General features: G+C 46.2%; 1 protein-coding gene across 4 annotated transcripts in view; it reads left to right on the top strand.

Moving 5' to 3' along the window:
• Positions 1–12,271, top strand: part of RARG (retinoic acid receptor gamma) — a 216,394-nt gene extending 204,123 nt beyond the window's left edge. For all 4 annotated transcript variants that reach the window (XM_073662939.1, XM_073662940.1, XM_073662942.1 and 1 more), the window contains 5 exons: positions 1,944–2,107; positions 7,080–7,256; positions 7,930–8,134; positions 9,651–9,809; positions 11,432–12,271. In XM_073662939.1, the coding sequence (XP_073519040.1) occupies positions 1,944–2,107; positions 7,080–7,256; positions 7,930–8,134; positions 9,651–9,809; positions 11,432–11,622 (896 nt within the window). In that variant the 3' untranslated portion in view covers positions 11,623–12,271. The remainder of the gene's footprint in view (positions 1–1,943; positions 2,108–7,079; positions 7,257–7,929; positions 8,135–9,650; positions 9,810–11,431) is intronic.
• Positions 12,272–18,798: the final 6,527 nt, after the last annotated feature.

The following is an 18,798-nucleotide window of genomic DNA, read 5'->3' as shown; positions in this document are numbered from 1 at the left end:
GCTCGCCTAGTTGGAGATTCACCTACACAGAAGATATTGCACAGTTTGAGTACATCTCGTCATTTATTTTGCTACTTTTCTACAGATACGGAGAGCCCCTTTAATATGTCCTGACATTCATATTTCCAATGTTTTAAGATGACTGCCCAGATTAAAGTGTCCTGACAAAAAGGTTACTGACCTTTATACAGTAATACAGTGCTGGCTTCAAATATTCTATATAATGTGATTTACTAACTTGTCTTAGCCTCAGTGAAAACAAATGCTTAGTTTGTCTTGCCTCTCGGTAATGTATACAGATGTTGGTTTTTAGTAAGATATATGACAGTAAAAATTAAGAAGAGGCTAGGGATTTAGAAGAAGCCAGAGGTCATCCATCTCTGTCCCCTGTAGTGCTTCAAGCCTACCACCTGCAGGCAGGGACAGAGGTCACATTACAGGGTTAAAGTTCAGGTCGGGAGGCATTTTGTAAGGGAGCTTAGACAGCAGACACAAGACTAGGATACTTTTCCCATATCGGCTAGTCACTCCCATGACTGGAGATTAATTGTGATGATCCTTTAAAAAGGTTTCAGCCAATACTGACGTCGTCAGCTACTGCAGTGACCTGACTTATTTTCTTAATAATGCAGTTCTATATAAATTGATATACTATATGAACAAAAGTATTGGGACACCTGCACATTATACCTTCAGAAACTTTTTTTCACATCTTATTCTAAATGTAAAAACAAAAAACACACAAAAAAACTTATTCTAAATGTGTAGACATTAAGATGCACCTTCCAGTCTTCTTTGAAAGCTTTCTACAAGATTTTATAGTGTGTCAGTGGGAATTTTGGCCTCTTAATTCAGAAGAGCATTTCTGAGGTTACACACTGATATTGGATGAGAGGTCCTGGCTTGCAATCTCCATTCCAGTTCATCCCAAAGGTGTTTGATGTGGTTGAGGACAGGTCTCAGTGTGGGGAAGTCAAGTTCTTCCATCCCAAACTAACCCACCATACTCTTATAGACCTTGTTTTGTGCACTGGGGCTTAGTAATGGGGAACAGAAAAGGGCCTTACCCAAACTGTTCCCCCGAAGTGGAAGCTACAATTGTCCAAAATATCTTGTATCATGAAACATTACGACTTCCCTTCACTGGAACTGAGGGGCTGAAGCCGACCCCCATAGTATTGTCCCTCCTGCACCAAACTTTACATATGTCCCAATGCAGATAATGTTCTCCCGGCATTCACCAATCTCAGACTTCTCCATCAGACGCCTTCTAGCTCACCATTTTTGTGCTGATATTAGTGCCAGAGGAGGTTTGGACCCTTAAGTCATTGTGTCACTAGGGCGTTGGTGACTTTTATGCATTATTTGTCCCAGCACTGTTCTGTAACTTTACATGGTTTCTTCTTCATGGCTGAGATGTTGCGGTTCATAAACGCTTTCACGTTTATTTAGGAAGAAAGAATAGTCCTGAGCTGACTTGTCACATTGGTGACGTCCTATTACAGGACCGCGCTGGTATCAGTCATCTCTTTACAACAACTCATTCTGTCACAAGCATTAGTAAGGGCCGATGGCAGGGCACGGGGCCAGATGTTATACACCTATGGCAGTGGGACTGATTGAAAAACCTGAATTCTATAATTAAGACATGTGTCTCACTACTTTTCTCCATACAGTGAATATCACTGTATCTGCTCTTGTACTTATAAAAAAGTTTTGTGTTGTCATATTTTCTTGCAGTCTATTCAGTGTTAGTAGTCTATATATAAATATACTTATTTATCTAATTAATCCCTTTACAATTGATAGTAAAACGAGCAACCAAAGATCTGCACGGGATTGTACAGAGACTTGCAATGGATATAGATTGTTCAAAGGCATGAAAAAGAGATATATGTGCCTCCATATATTCTTATCAATGGTCTGTATTATGTTTTCAACAGCTGTGCGAAATGACAGGAACAAGAAAAAGAAAGAAGTAAAAGAAGAGGTGGTGGTACCAGACAACTACGAGATGCCTCCCGAGATGGAAGAACTTATCCAGAAAGTCAGCAAAGCTCATCAGGAAACCTTCCCTTCTCTCTGTCAACTTGGCAAATACACTACGGTAAGAGATGGAGGAAGATGTGAGACAGAAGTGCTTCAAGGGAACCTATCATAAATCACAGTCTGTCTAAAGCAGGGGTGGGGAATAATTTTTTTTCTGCCAAGGGCCATTTGGATATTTATACCATCCTTCGGGGACCGTACAAATCACACGCTAACTCGCCCACAAAGTACGTCCTGATGCTGGCACTGGTGTCATGACATAATCTTTCACTGCACGCACCTCAGCATTCAGTAGTGAACACTCCGTATGCGTGCTCACAGAGCAAGAAGAAATGAATGGGCCGGCAGCCATCAAAATACAGCACTGCGGTCCCCAGGAATCTGCCCAAGGGCCAGGTAAAAGGTCATCGAGGGCCGTAAACGGGTTCCCCATCACTGGTCTAAAGCAGTGGTCCCCAACCTTTTTTGCACCAGGGACCGGCTTGAAACAAGATCATTTTTCCATGGCCCAGCAAGGAGGGGGTGGGGTGGGCGGGGCTTTGGTCATATGGGGGCGGGGTAATGGAGGGATTTGGAGTTTAGTGCATACTTATCATATAGTGTAGACCAGGTCCCCGCCAGGAGCTATGCCAGGAGCCCCACATAATGTGCTGTGCCAGGAGCCGCATCACTGAGGCCCCATCACGCCCTGCAGCAGGACAGGGCAGCTGTCCTGACAGCTGCTGTTCAGCTGCATTTACTTCATCCCAGGGGCGGACACAGACTGTAGTGGGCCCCTGTGCAAGAAATTTTTGGGGGCCCCCCCGCCCTTCATAAGGCAACAAAGTTATGTAAACATAACCCCCCCCATGTGCATCTCTCACCCCCCCATGTGCAGCTCACCCCCGTGCATCTCTCATCCCCCTCCGTGCATCTCTCATCCCCCTCCGTGCATCTCTCATCCACCCCCCGTGCATCTCTCATCCACCCCCGGTGCATCTCTCATCCCCCTCCGTGCATCTCTCATCCCCCTCCGTGCATCTCTCATCCATGCCCCGTGCATCTCTCATCCACCCCCCGTGCATCTCTCATCCCCTCCGTGCATCTCTCACCCCCCCGTGCATCTCTCATCCCCCCCGTGCATCTCTCATCCCCCCCGTGCATCTCTCATCTCTCCCCTCCCCCCCATGTGCATCTCTCATCTCTCCCCTCCCCCCATGTGCATCTCTCATCTCTCCCCTCCCCCCATGTGCATCTCTCATATCTCCCCTCCCCCCCATGTGCATCTCTCATCTCTCCCCTCCCCCCATGTGCATCTCTCATCTCTCCCCTCCCCCCATGTGCATCTCTCATCTCTCCCCTCCCCCATGTGCATCTCTCATCTCTCTCCCCTCCCCCATGTGCATCTCTCATCTCTCCACCCCCCCCATGTGCATCTCTCATCTCTCCTCTCCCCCCCATGTGCATCTCTCAATCTCTCCCCTCCCCCCCATGTGCATCTCTCATCTCTCCCCTCCCCCCCATGTGTATCTCTCATCTCTCCCCTCCCCCCCCATGTGGATCTCTCATCTCTCCCCTCCCCCATGTGCATCTCTCATCTCTCCCCTCCCCCCATGTGCATCTCCCATTCCCCCCACTCCTAGTTAATTGTATTTAAAAAAAAATAAAACTTGTTATACTTACCCCCATGCGATCCCTGCAGAATCCTGGCATTCGTCCAAATCGCTGACACCAGGTTCTCCTGCCTTCCGGTCATGTGACGGCGCCGTCACATGACCGGAAGTCAGAGGAATTATGAGATGTCCTGGACCCGGCGCTTTGCATGGGGCCGGGGGCCCCATGAGGAGAGAGACGCACAAGAGGGGGGCTCCGAGGGGGCTCCTACCGGCCGGGCCCCATACTGGAGTCAGGGCAGTCATGCCCTGATGGCGGCCCTGCTGGAGGCTGGAGGGGCCCCCGTTCAATGAACCGGCTGCACGGGCGGTAGTTCCGCCCCTGCTTCAGGACCTGTGGTGACATCACAGTTATGTACCTTGATGTCATCACAGGTCCTCTACAGGTCTACCCTGCGGGAGTCTAGAACAGCGGGCAGCATCCACCCCACACAGTGTGCTCTGAGCCACCGCAGACCAGAGCACACTGTCAATGTTTAGTGATTGTCTGTGGCGGTGCCGCGGACCAGCTGAAAAACCCCAACGGCCCGGTCCTGGTCCGCGGACCGGCGGTTGAGGACCTCTGGTCTAAAGGATAGCAGCCATGTGTATTTTATTCTGGCATTTGAGAGAAAATATACTTTAGAGATCCAGTCAGAGTCCGTCGCCAGAGTCCAAATCTGTTCCCATCACTCCTGCAGGTATTTGATAGGTCTCTCCCAATGTAGACACGAGGGAGAGACTTGTGAGTCACCTACAGTAGCGCTGGGAAGAGCCGCCAGGGGAAGAGCCGCACTAGTCTGGTGTCCTGCTATGGTGCCCGGCTGGATCTTTAAAGTATATTTTCACTGAAATGCTGGAGCATTTCAGAATAAAATATACCTGGCTGCAGTCGTGCACCCAGGCTCTGATTTATGATGCCCACGGTTTTGGCAGCATAAATCAGATGACAGGTTCCTGTTAAGGCCCCGATACACATTAGATAAAAGTCGTCCAAAATGGTAGATTTCGCCCATTCTCCGATTTCAACCATAAAGAATGATCAGTGGCTATTTCAGTGAAACGAATGATTGTTCGTTTTGACAGATGTCCGACCACGAACAATTGTTATCATTCTAACAGCAATCAGGTATGTCAGATTTATTTTGCCTAATAATAGCCGCTAGCTGCGTAATCGGCTGAAAAAATCCTATACAGCTGAAGTGATGTGAGATGCTTTTTTTCCTGCTGATTAACAACCCTTCGTCCAACTGATGAATGATCGTTCATTGGCCCATTTTTGTGTTATGCATATGGTGACCTTAAGTTATCATACAGGATACCATGAAAATGTTAATCACTAGTCAGCTACTGTATTAATCCTGGAGTCGGGATGATCTTAAAGGATCCTTAAGATTATAATGTAACAAATTTAACAAACTTATTAATTAATGATTAGTGAACTGTGATATCTAGCTGATGATCCCTCCTTATTACCTCCAGAACAAAGCCTTAGAAACAGAACAACTGGATTAACAGAGTCTCAGCTGTGGAGAAATCATATTGTATGCTGTATTGTGTATCGGACAGAAATGCTTAATCGTACTTTCTCTTTGACAATTTGTCAGGGAACCTATCAGCCGTTTTATGGTGCTCGAACAGCATAAAATACGTAGGCTTCCACGTTACGAACAGTTGTGTTCTACTCTGAAATGCTGCAGAGTTTCAGAGGAGACATAGCTTGATAAATGAGCCGGACACGCGGAGAGGAGTTTCTCCACGAGAAGTGTACTCTGATCGCCCCTCAATTATTTTTTTCCCATCAAACTTGTTTAACATGTTTCCTTTTTTAACAGTTAGTACGGGTTCACACAAGCGTTTTTCACAATATATACAGACCGCAATGCCCGGACTGACTTCGGGTCTCCTGATCTGCATTGCGGTCTGTATATGGCCCATGAAATATGCTTGTGTGAACACGATCTTCACGGAGTTATATGGGACTTTTAATATTTTTGCATATGGAGCTAAGATCTTACAAGCAGGTAGTTGCTAACTACTTGCCTTTTCTGCCCGGCGATGATCTCTTCCAGCTCAGAGTAGTCACGCGCCACTCCTGCCTGCAATTCTCATGCTTCTAGTGACATCACTTCAACAGAACAGCGTCTTCTTTTCTTTTTTGATTCCACTCTGCTCTGTAGGAATCAAACAAAGCAGGGGGATTGCCAGCAGAGATCGTCCCCATGCCGAACAGGTAGGGAGTTAGCGACTATTCTTAGTTATATTAGTTCTTAGTACCATACACAATAATAAAAGTCCTGGTTAACCTCTTTAAGGAGTGACTTGTCAGTTATGCTGATCTGTGGCGCAAGAAGTCGAAGAAAGTCACCCAGTGGACTCTACTTATGCATGGACTCCTTTTACCACGTCTTACCATTTACCAGTCTATGTTTTCTTCAAAATGTCGCAGAATAAATTTTCAGAATAAAAATAGCTTTCTATAATGTGGGAGTTTGTCTAGATTTCATGATGTTAGTAGTTTGTGCAGCATCAAAGATAGTACTTACCGTTGCACGTTCAGCGTCAGCTCCCCTTCTAATCTCTGTATTTTGGCTGCAGGGGTGACATCACGGCTACAACGTGGATCACCGCTGAAGTCACTGATGAATTAGCTGGCCACACTGGGCCACTGCCCTCCCCACTCTCTGCCACTGCCCTCCTCACACTGGACCACTGCCCTCCTCACACTGGGCCACTGCCCTCCTCACACTGGGCCACTGCCCTCCCCACTCTCTGCCACTGCCCTCCTCACACTGGGCCACCGCCCTCCCCACACTGGACCACCGCCCTCCCCACACTGGACCACTGCCCTCTCCACTCTGGGCCACTGCCCTCCCCATTCTGGGCCACTGCCCTCCCCACTCTGGGCCACTGCCCTCTCCACTCTGGGCCACTGCCCTCCCCATTCTGGGCCACTGCCCTCTCCACTCTGGGCCACTGCCCTCCCCACTCTGGGCCACTGCCCTCTCCACTCTGGGCCACTGCCCTCTCCACTCTGGGCCACTGCCCTCCCCATTCTGGGCCACTGCCCTCTCCACTCTGGGCCACTGCCCTCCCCACTCTGGGCCACTGCCCTCCCCATTCTGGGCCACTGCCCTCCCCACTCTGGGCCACTGCCCACCCCACACTGGGCCACTGCCCTCCCCATTCTGGGCCACTGCCCACCCCACACAAGGCCACCTCTCCACTCCACTCCACTGCCCATTTTTCAAAAAGTCTTTATGAGCTGCACAAATAGTTTGCAATATTACAACAGAATTCTGGTGTAAAACTGCTTAATGAGTTGGGGCTCATTAATATGAATACGATCTCTTATTTTGGTTGGTCTGTTTTGGTAAAGTTTTATGTTTTTTTTCCCAGAATTCCAGCGCTGACCAAAGAGTGCAACTGGATCTTGGCCTATGGGATAAATTCAGTGAACTTGCCACCAAATGCATCATCAAGATAGTGGAGTTTGCCAAACGCTTGCCCGGCTTCACCACCTTGACCATTGCCGACCAAATAACCTTGTTGAAAGCCGCTTGCCTTGACATCCTGGTGAGTAATGCTCTTGAACATGACATACTTATTACTGCTGCCATTCTGCAAAAATAGTTTGAAGTTTCCATTCCTGTAGTGACAGCTTAACCAGCATTGCTTATCACACAATATATCACTTCCTGCCCAAGCATTCACAACACTGACGCTCACCACAAAGCATCAAGTGAATGGCATGGCACAGATACCGATACCGTCACACTACTGGTCTCAGTCATTTTCTTGACTGCGATTCTTATTAGCAGACTTTATTTTGTTAGCACTGAGTGTATAATTGCTGAATCGGCATGAAAAAGACTTACAAGGATATTGAGTCTACAAATCCATGACTTGTGTCCATGCAAAAAACGAAAGTTGCACATCTAGTTAATTGTTGGATTGTTCATAGTACAATTTTCCTTGAAGATCTGCAGCTTTTATGTGTGAGATGTAATCACATTACACGGTCCTATGTGACATCCCTAAAATTCTGGGAATTTCTGCACTTCTTAAGCTAAAAAGCATCATTGCCTTTAAAATAATTCTAGATATCTGATCCCCGACATGTCACTATTCAAGACCTTGTCTTACTTGTATAACTGCAACACCGCTTATACCCCATCAAATATCCTACGCTATAAGCATTTTCCGTAATACATAGCAAAAAAAGTATTTTTTTTCTCAATTCTTCCAGATGCTGCGAATTTGCACACGTTACACGCCCGAACAAGACACCATGACATTTTCAGATGGTTTGACCTTGAACCGGACTCAGATACACAATGCCGGTTTCGGTCCTCTCACAGACTTGGTTTTTGCCTTTGCCGGTCAGTTGCTCCCTTTGGAAATGGACGACACAGAAACTGGACTCTTGGGCGCCATCTGCCTAATCTGTGGAGGTATTACAAACATTGAGGGTTTTTTTTATTTTTAAGTGTAAAAAATTTCACAACTTACTTTTCACTAATGACTTAAATTGACACAGCTTAACAGTAGACCAGGTGTGCAAAAATGTTGTGTCATACAATGTTTGGAGAATCTTGCTAGACACATTAGGGAATGTGCACACAATGTCTTTTAGATGCCATGTTACTTGCATCATTTTTTAAGCAAGCAGAAGATGCTTTCCTGAAGCATTTTATTTTACATTTATTGTGTCGTTTTTGTAGCCTTATTTTTTTTTTTAAATTTCATATATAAGATAGTGGCCTGTCTGCAGTTGGGTTAAGGTTTTCTTTCCTCCTTCTGGGGTATTTTCGACCTTACCCTCTATCTGGCCTCTCATCCTAGTCACTCATTTATGTTTTTTTATCGCTGTATATCACATGTTGTATTTTGTATAATAAAACATATTGAATTTTGCAATAATAGCTATATCTCTGGCTGTTATTTGACTGAGAGTGGTGTCCTCTACACATATCCTAGCGGATTCCTACCACATCTCTCTTTTTCCTCTCTCCTCTGGGGTGTCTAGATTCTGATTGCGAGCTCTTTTTATAGGTTTTTATAGTGGCCTGAAGATTGTTCAGCTCACTTCTGTCAGCCGTTTCATGAGTATCAAAGACTGAAGAGGTTAAAACAAGTGGTAAAAAATGGAACATGTGCACAGCAAGTCGTTTCCACATTAATTCTAGTTGGCGTTTTCTTAGCACTTTTTCAGGTGGGTTCCAAGAATCTGCCTGAAGAGGATGTCATGTGCACGTACCTTTTGACACTTTCCTCTTCCTTATTCCACCTTTTGGTGGTTGCCTTACTTTACACCAATATTTTGCTCCAACATTTTGGAGCAGTTTTGTGCACTTAAGACTTCTATAGACCACTTTAATTTTTTTCTAGAAACTTTGAAACTCGTGAAGTTTAAAAACATAAAAAATCTGGTACACAAAATTTTTCACCAGTGGTTTAGAGGCCCCCATACACATTAGATAAAATGAGTCTAATGTGTATGGGGAAGCCTGCGGACTCCAACAGATGATGTCCGGGCAGAGAAGGATGACGCCGGTTGATTTTAAATGGCCATTCCTTTTATGTGACACTGAGATAAGCTGTTGCCAGAGAAGTTTTTATTAGTGGAGTGTTCTTGTGAATGGGGAAGTTGGTAGAAAGCAGCGGCTGATTGACCAGCAATCTTATGTGTATAGCTAGCTCTACATGATGAAATGCCACCTCTCTAACAGGATGTGAATGTTCCATAGCATAGTAGATTCCCTGCGGTTTTGGTTTATTCACATGCTTATTAGGCTATATAGCATATTAATTTATCCACTTATCATGCTAAATAGCCTAGTCAATATGCTAATCATGCTCCATGTATTCATGCTGCACTAAAAAGGAAAAGAAACTGATAGGGCTACTTTGTGTAATGTTATTCCAATACCGTGGTATTAAGTCATTCATATGCATTGTTCACCATAGATCGGATGGACTTGGAAGAGCCAGAAAAGGTAGAAAAGCTCCAGGAGCCATTGCTTGAAGCCCTTAAATTTTACGCTCGAAGACGAAGACCCAACAAGCCATACATGTTCCCTCGCATGCTTATGAAGATCACAGATTTGAGAGGAATCAGCACCAAAGGTAATAAAATAATTTTCTGAAATTACCATGTACTATTTCTAACCATTCCCCAGATGGCACAGCCATACGCCCTATCATTATTGGATATGATTCTCTTGTTATAACAATTGCAGAAATGATCTCTCCTGACATGCCTGTTTTAGTAAAAATAAAGATTCCTCACAATATAACTCTTCTAGAGACTCTTTTCTTCTAACTCTTATTATTCCTCGTAGAAATATATGATAAATTGACATCTGTTTGTTAGGAGTGAGGAAGGGTGTACCTACCCATTCAGACACTGTCCAACCAGTGCATGCCTGTGTCAGATTATGCTTGGACACACCCCTTTGACATGTGGTTGGTGGTAACACCCATTTGTTAATTTTTTCCTAAATTTCAACAGGAATAACAAGGAGTGGCACAATGTAGATAAAGGAGGCTCTAGAATTGTTATTTGATGGAGAATAAGGCTATGTTCTCACATTGCGGAAAATCTCTGCAACTAAATCCACAAGTAAAACCAAAGAAATGAGCCGACGAATAAGTTGGTATATATGCAACGTATAAAAACATGTTCACATTGTGGCCATTTAACTGGCAAAACCTAAGAAAGAAACAAAATGAGCTTAAGTAAGTTAATACTAATAGTTGAATGTAAATAACTTATAACTTAGGGTACTTAGTAAACACTGTTTTTGATCAAAAAGCGTAAAAGCCACCCATTAAAGTATTAAAACCTCATCTAGTGTTAGATGACCTCAATGTAGATGGGGCAGAGCAGGATCGGGGTGTGACTGGTGGGACACCTGGCCATGGGAAGCTACATAAATGAAATGTCTACCTCTAAAAAGGAAGCCATGCCCCTGTCTGTACAGAGTACAAAAAAACTACAGCAAAACTAAAGAAATGAGCTGGAGCATAAGTTGGTATACATGCAACATATAAGAGTATGTTCACATTGTGGTTATTTAACCGACGATACCTAAGATAGAAGCAAAATTATACCCTGTAGTAAGTAAATAGTAATAGTACATGTAAATAACATAGGGGACTTGGCAAACACTGTTTTTGATTAAAAAAGCGTAAAGGTCATCCCACCGCAACAAGGTGTACCCCATTCGGGACAGTCCTATCCTGTCTCTAGTATTAAAAATCTGCAAGCTGATTTTGTTACGTATTTGATGGATTTGGCTGTGGCTATCTCCCTGCTCCATTTACTAAAAACTGAAGAGGATGAAAACCGCAATGACATTCTGCATAATGACACTCTGCATAATGACACTCTGCATAATGACACTCCGCATAATGACACTCTGCATAATGACACTCTGCAGATTGGAAACCCATAACATGCTTTCACTTTCATGCTGATTTTTTTCCCTTAACGTGTGTCTGGGATTTTGAAAAGCCCCTTTACTCATATTGTACGATAAATTGCTGTCGATATGCAATGAGAAATCTGCACTAGAAATCCGTGACAAATTCGCAACATGTGAACTTGACCTAAGAGTATTTACTAAAGCAGACTTGCGAGGAGAGCTGATGGATCTTTTTAAGTGTGTTAAAATGTAAAAGTGACTAGTACAATTAGCGCTACCCATTCATTAGCTAACAGAAATGTTTAATTGTCCTTACTACAGGTGCTGAGAGGGCAATCACGTTGAAAATGGAGATCCCAGGACCTATGCCTCCACTGATCCGTGAGATGCTTGAAAATCCAGAGGCCTTTGAGGATGGCGCCGAAACCCCTAAACCCAGTGAACCTCCTACCAGTGAAAGCAGCGAGGGCAGCCCTACAGAGGAAGATAGCAGTAGTTCCAAGACTCCTTAGCCATCCAGCACATGAGGGGAAGAATGTTCTTCCTCTTGGACTTCTCCAAAGAGCCGCAATGGCTTCACCCCCTGATATATGAGGCATTCTGGGGTCAGCCATAAGCAGGGCTATAAGCCTTGTGTCGTGCTCAATTCTGCTCTTATTTACTGATGCAAAAAAGCCTTACTCTCTGAGAGGACTGGAATGGGACTTCATTAACAGCAATACAACACCCAGGGGGCAACTTCATAGAAATAACTTAAAATATGGGCACAGCAATGTTACCCCCCGTAATAAGCAATATGTGCAGGAGCTTTTGATGCTCCACCATGAACTGGATTATGTTACGGAGCCCTCTAGTCTCCACTCAGTATTTTGCCAAAGATTTTGATGACCAATTATCCTCTGCTAAAGAGACTACGAGACAGGACACTCAGCTGAAGAGATCAGCGGTGTCAGCACAATACCTTTCCTTGAAGTGTCAGAAGCACATTGGTCTGCGTGTGTAAATATGCATATACATATATATACAAGCACACATATTTACATATATGTATGTGCGTCATTAAATATATTTGCTATTGCAATGTTTTTATGCTTTTATTTTTTTTCATCGGCTGAACGAGGTCATATGACTACAAATAAAGCCTGTTATACTTTACAATGACATCGCTGGTGTGGACTGCTGTGTAACCTTAATTTCAGTGTATGTGGGATTTATTAGGGGTGTCACTATAGTGGGTGCAGGCCCTGGAGCCTAGGGAGATCCAAAAGGTCCCTATGGCTCATATAAGAAGACCATTTCTACTAAGGAATATTTGTGGGCCCTGATGGAGATTTAGCTTGATGCCCACAAGCTTCTGGCAATCATGTCCATGGTATAAGTGAAATGAGACATCTGAAGAAAGACGTTGTATAGAATTAGGCAGAGAAGTTGTAATATTGGTGGCGATGCCATCCAAAAACAGTGATGTTTTGATCGGAGGGACCTTCTTCAGACAGATTGCATATGGTTTACTGCATGTATGAGCGCTGTGGGGAATAGGGATTCAATGGCCATAGGATTTGCACTCATTGCCCTTTCAACCGAAACATCACTGTTTTTGGATTGCTTTGCTAATAAATCTGATATTATTTTTCTGCAACTCGATGAGTGCCGGATTCTTTCTTCACTGGGTATATGGAGTGGTATTCTATCCTGGCACCGTAATTTTATACAGAGTGATGTACATCCTATCTGTATATAGCTTTAGGTCAGTTATACATATATTATTTTCACGGTCCAAGTATCTTGATGTCTGGACTGGCTGTGGGTATCCTCACTAGAGATGAGTGAATATTTCAATATTCGGTCTGGACTACGATCGCCGATTTGAAATATTCGCCGAACGCCATTTGATTCAATGTGGTCAAAACCAAACGCATACACACACATCAAATTAGGGGCAGACACCAGGAAAGTGCCATCAATTGACCCAGAGCACAAGTAGTATAATTATTTGTTATTATAGCACCATTTATTCCATGGCGCTTTACATGTGAAAAGGGGTCACTGACTGGCACAAGAGGAGAGAGGGCCCTGCCCACGAGGGCGCACAAGCTATCTACAAGGGATGGGTGAGGATACAGTAGGTGAGGGTATAGATGGTTGTGCAGCGGTATGGTGGAACGAGGGTTACTGCAGATTGTACACTTGTCGGAAGAAGTGGGTCTTCAGCTTCCTTTTGAAGGTTTCCACGGTAGGAGAGAGTATGATGTATTGTGGTACAGAGTTCCAAAGTAGGGGGGATGCATGGGACAAATCTTGTATGCGATTGTGGGAAGAGGAGATAAGGGGAGTAAAGAAGGAGATCTTGGAAGGATGGGAGGTTGCGTGCAGGTAACTAGTACAGGGAGACTAGGTCACACATGTATGGAGGAGACAGGTTTTCGATGGCTTAGTATGCCAAGGTTAGGCTTTTCAACTGGAGTTTCTGGGCAGCGGAGAGCCAGCGCAGGGATTGACAGAGAGGAGAAGCCGGGGAATAGCAGGGTGGCAGGTGGATTAGTCGGCTAGCACAGTTTATAATAGATTGGAGGGGTGTGAGAGTGGTAGAAGGGACGCCCCAGAGCAGGAGCTTGCAGTAGTCGAGGCAGGAGATGAGGGCGTGCACTGGTGTTTTGGTAGATTCATGGTTGAGGAATGTGCGGATCCTGCAGATATTTTAGAGTTGGAGTCGGCAGCAAGTGTAAAGGGCTTGGATCTGACGTTTGAAGGACAGATCAGAGTCAAGCTTGCGGGACTGGGGAGAGTGGGCAGCCACTGACTTTGATGGATAGGTCAGTTGGGGGGGGGGTGAATGAGATGGTGGAAAGATGATGAATTCGGTTTTATCCATGTTAAGTTTTACAAATCTAGCTGAGAAGAAAGATGAAATAGCGGACACATATTGTGGGATTCTGGCTCGTAAGGAGGTGATATCAGGTCCAGAGAGGTAGATCTGAGTGTTATCAGCATAGAAGTGATACTGAAAGCCGTGAGACTCTGAGCTGTCCCAGGCTGAAGGTGTAGATGGAGAAGAGCAGGAGTCCTAGAACTGAACCTTGGGGGACATCGACACATAGGGGGCGAGATGAGGAGGTGGTATGTGAGTGGGAGTGTGAATGTCCGGTCAGTTAGGTATGAAGAGATCCAAGATAGGGCCAAGTCTGTGATGCTGAGACATCGGTATGCTTTGTAGATGAGGGCCAGAAAAAACATGTGCTCCAGTAGATGACAAGCGCTTCATCAAGTGGCCTCTGCTCCTCTCCCTGCACCTTAACATCACACACAATACAGTCCACAGAGATGGCACCCCAATTACCCTTGTTTTCCCCCGCATCAAAACTCTCCAACTGCCCAACTGACTGTGGGGAACCACAGATGGGTGAGACTGCAGAGCTGTTCACATATTCTATTCTGGGGCATCAGAGGTCTGATCCAAAACTTCACAGAATCAAGAGGGGGAAAGCATGTGTAGCGATGCCCAAAATATTTTTCAGTTGATCCAGGGCCGGACGAAGTAGGGTCTGAGCAGAACCCAAATCCTCACCATCAGACGTTAACCCCTGGGGGTAGAGGTGATCCTCCTGATGAGACTCAGATACTTGAGGTGCACGCGGTCTGTACTGTGCAGTCAGGGCAGGAAAGAAGAGGAGGGTGATTCTCAGGGCAAGGAGTGGGAGAACAGAGAGGATGACGATGGTTGTAGATTCCACTTGGTGTGTACCCAGAGGCATGCAGCTGAGTAGCTCAGCAGAGGAGGTGGTGGAGGAGGTGGAGGTTACGTTGCGGCTTCCCGCACAGACACAGAGTTATGCAACCTCGACAAGCACTGCATCCTCAGCCCAAACTCTGACAGTGGTCAGCAGCGTTCGCGGGTCTGCAGTTGCCTAGCCTTTTTTGAGACCTCATAAAATGACACAACTCACGTTATCCGCCAACTTTGTTAATGACGCGCCCCCTGGGCGGTGGGGTACTCGTTGCCGGGCCGGTCGTTGCTAGGGGAGATGTCACAGTGGCGGTGACCCAGGGCGGTCAATCAAAAGGGAAATATTTACAGGAGAATTAAAGTTCTTAAATACAGTTTGTGACGCCACCTGTGGTATGTGGCTAAAGGGAGCCGCCGCTGCAGAGCAGGTCCTCTGGAGCTGTTGTTAATGCAGCAGAGTTGGTTTAGCTCTCCACAGGTAGAGCTTAGCTCCAGGGCAGTGTAGATGTTGCTGTTATGGAAGTAGCACTTGTGGTGCAGTGTAGTGCAGGGGGTGATGGCGCAGCAGTAATAATTGACAGAGACAGTGGGGTGCAGTCTTCAGAGTTTACTCACAGTTGTTTAGTTCCTCAGGTTGCACTTTCCGGATTACGACCTTCCACGTTGCGCTGCGTTCACCAGGCAGGGGTTCAGCAAACTCCCAGGTGTTTCAAGAGTACATGACAGGACCCCGTTCTATATGCCCTTCTCAGCCGTCTTCCTGCGCTGGCCCTCACCCTTCTTGCCCTATGCCTCGCCAAACAATGTCTGTTATGATCTGCAACAAGTACTAAGGAAAGATAGGGGAAAGCTGTCCCTACAGTAAGACTAAGCTGAATCCCTACGATGTAGCGGGCTGCCTGTTCCCAGTGAAGAGAACTAAGGACTGGGACAAAAAAGGGACACCTCCTAAACAGAAGTTGTTGCAGAACACAAAAAGACAAACTGACAAAAAGTACTAGAGGTCCCAGAGGACCAAGCGAACTTGACAGAGAAAGGCACTGAAGCACCAGGCTAGAGAGACAGTAGAACACTGTAGTCCAGCACAGCCAGAAGGGCGGAGCTGGAATATAAAGGCACATGGTCACATGACCGCAAACCACAAGATAGAAAAAACAAACAGGAGGGTTCTAACAGTACCCCCTCTTTTATGAGGATCCCCCGGATCCTCCAGGCCCAGGCCTATCCGGAAACCTCCTGTGGAAAGCTTTAACAAGCCTAGGAGCAGAGACATCATCCGTCCTTACCCAGGAGTTGTCTTCGGGACCAAAACCCTTCCAGAAGACAAGATACTGTAATCTCCCTCTATGACATCTAGAATTCAAGATACGAGAAATTTCATATTCGCCGTCTTCCACCACAGGAGGAACTGTGACAGTGGCGTCCCTATCAGATACGTCAGCCTTTTTCAATAAGGAAACATGAAACACAGTATTAATCTTCCAGAAAGTAGGGAGATCCAACCTAACAGCAGACGGGTTAACAACCTGAAGCACTTTAAATGGACCCACAAACTTAGGACCCAGTTTTTTAGAGGGAATCCTCAACCGCAGGTTCTTCGAGGACAACCAAACCATGTCACCTACAGTAAACAAAACCTCTTTACGTTTCCTGTCAAATTACTTCTTGGACTTCTTGTTAGCCTCTTGAAGGTTACAACGTACATTAGTCCAAACTCTCCAAATCACCGGAAAAATTCTCCTCCTCCGGCACCGCCGACCCCAATTTGGAGAACGAACCAAAAGATGGATGTCTCCCAGTACAACAAAAAAAAGGAGAACACCCAGCAGAGGAGGATGTATGATTGTTAAGAGCAAATTCTGCGAGAGGCAGAAACTCAGACCACACCTCTTGATTGTCCGCCACAAAACAACGCAAAAACTGTTCAACATCCTGGTTCTTTCTTTCAGTCTGTCCATTCGACTCAGGATGATAACCAGACGAAAATGACAAATGGACTCCCAACCTGTCACAAAAAGCACGCCAAAAGCGAGCCACAAACTGAGGTCCTCTATCAGAAACAATATCCATGGGAACGCCATGGAGCTTGACAATCTCCTTAACAAACGCCTTAGCGAGTGTCTTGGCGCAGGGCAACTTAATGAATGGAACCAAATTACACATCTTACTAAAACGGTCCACGACCACCCAGATGACAGTAAAACCCTCGGACTCAGGAAGATCAGTAATAAAATCAATAGTGAGATGAGTCCAAGGCGCACTAGGAACCTCCAGAGGGCAAAGCAACCCCGCAGCAGGAGTATGTGAAGCCTTTGACCTAGCACACACAGTACACTGAAGCACCCACTTGATAACTTCCTTCTGCCATCCAGGCCACCAAAAATTGCGACTGATAAGTCTCTTAGTCTCCGAAACTCATGGATGACCTGCCAACCGAGACTCATGACACTCCACAAACAAATCTCTCCTAAAGGCTCTAGGCACAAACAACCTCCCATGGAGAGTGTTAGATGGAGCATCATCTTGAGCATCAGAATCCCATTCTCCAAAATGGAGTCCAAAGCCGCCACCACAACTCCTTTCTGTAAAATGCTCTCCTCCTCCTCGGCACCGACCATAGGAGAGAAGCTGCGAGATAAAGCATCGGCTTTAACATTCTTAGTACCAGGGATATAGGTAACAGAAAAATGGAACCGAGAAAAAAAAAGTGCCCACCTAGCTTGACGGGCATTCAAGCACTTGGCAGCATCTAGATAGATCAAATTCTTATGATCTGTGAAAACCTGAATAAGAAATCTGGCGCCTTCCAAAAAATGACCGCAATGTTCAAACGCAAGTTTAATAGCCAGCTACTCCTGATTTCCAACATCATAATTCAGTTCGGTTTCCGAATGTACTCCACCCTTGTTCTCCTGAGACAAAACTGCTCCGACCCCCACCGATGAAGCATCGACCTCGACCAAAAAAGGCTTGGTCTTATCAGGCTGCAAAAGGATAGGGGCAGAACTGAACCTCTCTTTGAGATACTCAAACGCTTCAATGGCCTCAGTAGTCCACTGGGCCGTGTTCGCACCTTTCCTTGTGAGATCGGTTAGAGGTTTAACAATTACAGAAAAATTCTTAATGAATTTCCTGTAATAATTGGCAAAACCCAAAAATCTCTGTATAGATTTCAAACCAATAGGCCTAGTGTAGCGCTGGCGTCCCTGCCCTCTGCTAGGCAGGGACGCTGCTCCCCTCACCGCTCTGCTCCGTGCCCGGCGTCCTCTCCCCGCTCTGCTGTCAGCGCGCGCTCCTTCCCGGCGTCCTCCTCCCGCTCTGCTCTCAGCGCGCGCTCCTTCCCGGCCCCTGTGCTTAGGGCGCGTGCGCGCGCGCTCCCCTCCTCTTAAAGGGGCCGCGCGCGCCGTCCTAAGAAGTCCCCGGCCAATGGCCGGAGGACTTCATCATATATAAGGCACCTCCTCCAAAATGGAGGTGCCCGAGCAATGTTGTTTGCACCTGTGTCTCACCTGTGCTTCAGCCCTCAGGTCCCGTTGCCAGTTACCTGCCAGTTTCCTGCCAGTTTCCTGCTAGTTACCTGCCAGTTACCTGCCTGATTCCTGCCTGAATACTTGTTACCTGTCTGCCAGTCTGAGGTCCGACGGTCTGCCTTACTACTCCTGTCAGTCTGTCTAAAGGACCAGCCTGCCCGCTCACCTGGGAGCGCATATCAGCTACCTGCCTGCTTGCCTGAGGTCCGACGGTCTGCCTTACTACTCCGGTCAGTCTGTCTATGGACCAGCTTGCCCGCTCACCTGGGAGCGCTTCTCCGTTATCTACCTGCTTGCCAGCCCGGAGGCTCCGTTGTCACGTGCTGTGACCACCAGCTATCTCAGAGACTCTTGCCCGCTCACCTGGGAGCGCATCTCCGTTACCTGCCTGCTTGCCAGCCCGGAGGTCCCGTTGTCACGTGCGGTGACCACCA

This window comes from Phyllobates terribilis, unplaced genomic scaffold (assembly GCF_046119375.1).
Source record: "Phyllobates terribilis strain yellow unplaced genomic scaffold, ASM4611937v1 Scaffold_2__4_contigs__length_985480577, whole genome shotgun sequence".
NCBI classification, from domain to species: domain Eukaryota; kingdom Metazoa; phylum Chordata; class Amphibia; order Anura; family Dendrobatidae; genus Phyllobates; species Phyllobates terribilis.
The sequence above is the reverse complement of the archived record's forward strand: the minus strand, read 5'-3'. Positions and strand labels throughout refer to the sequence as shown.